This window comes from Salvelinus fontinalis, unplaced genomic scaffold (genome assembly GCF_029448725.1).
Source record: "Salvelinus fontinalis isolate EN_2023a unplaced genomic scaffold, ASM2944872v1 scaffold_0174, whole genome shotgun sequence".
Lineage (NCBI taxonomy): Eukaryota > Metazoa > Chordata > Actinopteri > Salmoniformes > Salmonidae > Salvelinus > Salvelinus fontinalis.
Genome location: NW_026600383.1, coordinates 315,070 through 318,166, shown reverse-complemented (window position 1 = coordinate 318,166; position 3,097 = coordinate 315,070). Strand labels below are relative to the sequence as shown.

General features: G+C 48.4%; 1 protein-coding gene across 1 annotated transcript; it reads left to right on the top strand.

Annotated features, from left to right (window-relative positions):
- Nucleotides 1–683: 683 nt before the first annotated feature.
- Nucleotides 684–2,883, top strand: LOC129844113 (11-beta-hydroxysteroid dehydrogenase type 2-like; the record flags this gene model as incomplete). Its single annotated transcript, XM_055912505.1, has 2 exons — nucleotides 684–874; nucleotides 1,066–2,883. Coding segments are annotated over 2 exons (577 nt in total), but the record flags the coding sequence as incomplete, so codon positions are not given.
- Nucleotides 2,884–3,097: the final 214 nt, after the last annotated feature.

Here is a 3,097-nt window from a genome sequence, read left to right as displayed (position 1 = left end):
ATCTCATATGTATATACCGTACTCTATACCATCTACTGCATCTTGCCTATGCCGTTCTGTACCATCACTCATTCATATATCTTTATGTACATATTCTTTATCCCTTTACACTTGTGTGTATAAGGTAGTAGTTGTGGAGTTGTTAGGTTAGATTACTCGTTGGTTATTACTGCATTGTCGGAACTAGAAGCACAAGCATTTCGCTACACTCGCATTAACATCTGCTAACCATGTGTATGTGACTAATAAAATGTGATTTGATTTGGGGAAAGTTACGTCCCTTCAACCCTCTGAAACAAATATCTATTTATATATATTAAATACTGATCTCTCTCTCTCTCTCTCTCTCTCTCTCTCTCTCTCTCTCTCTCTCTCTCTCTCTCTCTCTCTCTCTCTCTCTCTCTCTCTCTCTCTCTCTCTCTCTCTCTCTCTCTCTCTCTCTCTCTCTCTCTCTCTCTCTCTCTCTCTCTCTCTCTTCTCTCTCTCTCTCTCTCTCTCTCTCTCTCTCTCTCTCTCTCTCTCCTCTCTCTCTCTCTCTCTCTCTCTCTCTCTCTCTCTCTCTCTCTCTCTCTCTCTCTCTCTCTCTCTCTCTCTCTCTCTTTCTCTCTCTCTCTCCTCTCTCTCTCTCTCTCTCTCTCCTCTCTCTCTCTCTCTCTCTCTCTCTCTCTCTCTCTCTCTCTCTCTCTCTCTCTCTGTGTCCCTCTGTGTCCCTCTGTGTCCCTCTGTGTCCCTCCAGGAGAGCAGCCGTTCCGCTCTCTAGCAGCGTACGGAGCCTCCAAGGCAGCTCTCAACCTGTTCATCAACACACTGCGCCACGAAATGGAACCCTGGGGGGTCAAAGTGTCCACCATACTGCCATCCTCATACAAGACAGGTGAGGGTTAGGGTTATAGCTGGAACCCTGTGGGGTCAAAGTGTCCACCATCTTGCCATCCTCATATTGCCATCCTCCTCTATATGTTCTGATCCCAGGTCAGTCCGGTAACCAGGCGTCCTGGGATAAGATAGAGAACCTACGGTGTAAAGGGAACTCACTGTTAACTCCTTTATATCTTCTGATCCCAGGTCAGTCCGGTAACCAGGAGTACTGGGAGCGTCAGTACAAGAACCTGATCCACAACCTGTCCGCAGGCCTGCTGGAGGAGTACGGGGAGGACTACATCCACGAGACCAAGGAGCTGTTCCAACGCTTCGCCCAGTCGGCTAACGAGGACCTGTCGCCGGTCATCAACACCATCAGCGAGGCGCTGCTCTCCCCCCGGCCTCTGGTCCGATACTACGCTGGACCCGGCGTGGGCCTCATTAACTTCCTTTATAGTTATTTCCCTCTGAGTCTCTCAGACAAGTTCCTCCAGAGACTATTTGTCCAGAAGAAGATCATCCCACGAGCGCTGAGGAAAGAGAACAACAACATCAACAACAACAACAACGAGGAGAAGATAGAGAAGTAAAAACAACGAGATGTTTGTTTTGGAGGTTTAATAAAAAGTGGAAGCTGTCAGACCGCTTCCGTCAGGTGAAACACACTCATAGTGTGGGTGGTCTATTTCTGTTTGAATATTGTGGTTTTAACGTTGGTGTTCATGATGAAGGCCTCGTTATATTGATGTTTATATTGACGAAGGGGGTCGTTGAAGATGTATTTGAGTGGCTTCCCCTCCCGGTAGACGGCAGACACCAACATAGCTGGCACACAGAGTCATGTATTTAGAGAGTTTGGCCCAACGTTTTGGAAACGGGACGACATGTTAACATGCTGTATGGTTTTGCTGGCACCAACACGGCTGGCACCAACGCGGCTGGCACCAACGCGGCTGGCACCAACGCGGCTGGCACCAACGCGGCTGGCACCAACGCGGCTGGCACCAACGCGGCTGGCACCAACGCGGCTGGCACCAACGCGGCTGGCACCACAGAGCACCTGGAAATACACCAGTCTGTCACATCACCTGGAAATACACCAGTCTGTCACATCACCTGGAAACACACCAGTCTGTCACATCACCACAGATCCCCTGGAAATACACCAGTCTGTCACATCACCTGGAAACACACCAGTCTGTCACATCACCTGGAAACACACCAGTCTGTCACATCACCTGGAAATACACCAGTCTGTCACATCACCTGGAAACACACCAGTCTGTCACATCACCACAGAGCACCTGGAAATACATCAGTCTGTCACATCACCTGGAAACACACCAGTCTGTCACATCACCACAGATCCCCTGGAAATACACCAGTCTGTCACATCACCTGGAAACACACCAGTCTGTCACATCACCTGGAAACACACCAGTCTGTCACATCACCACAGATCCCCTGGAAATACACCAGTCTGTCACATCACCACAGAGGTCTGGAAATACACCAGTCTGTCACATCACCACAGAGCACCTGGAAACACACCAGTCTGTCACATCACCTGGAAATACACCAGTCTGTCACATCACCTGGAAACACACCAGTCTGTCACATCACCTGGAAACACACCAGTCTGTCACATCACCTGGAAACACACCAGTCTGTCACATCACCTGGAAACACACCAGTCTGTCACATCACCTGGAAACACACCAGTCTGTCACATCACCACAGAGGTCTGGATTCAAGGACCTTATAGATGTTCCATTATGTTTGCTGATGTTGTTTTTAATTTGAACTGTTAGTCGCTGTGCGTCTCTTTGTATTGTGTTTTTCACTCCACTGAAGGTTCTTCTTCAATCAGAGTAGCGATGCCAGTTCTTTTTCATCAATCACTGAAACTGTGAATTTTACTATAAAAAAATATTCTTAAAAATATTGTTAAAAAAAAATGTACATTTTTTTCACCCATTGTTCACCAAACTTTGGTAATATTAAAAGTTGACTTTTTAAAAATCGTTTTGTTGTCTCTTGCCTCAGCAATCAGAGGAGAGAGGAGAGGAGAGAGGAGAGGGAGGAAAGGGGGGGGGGGAGAGGGAGGAAAGGGGGGGAAAGGAGAGGCGAAAGAAAGGGGAGGGGAGAGAGGAGAAAGGAGAAGGGGGGAGAGGAGAGAGGAGAGAGGGAGGAGAGAGGAGAGAGGAGAGAGGAGAGAGGAGAGAGGAGAGAGGAG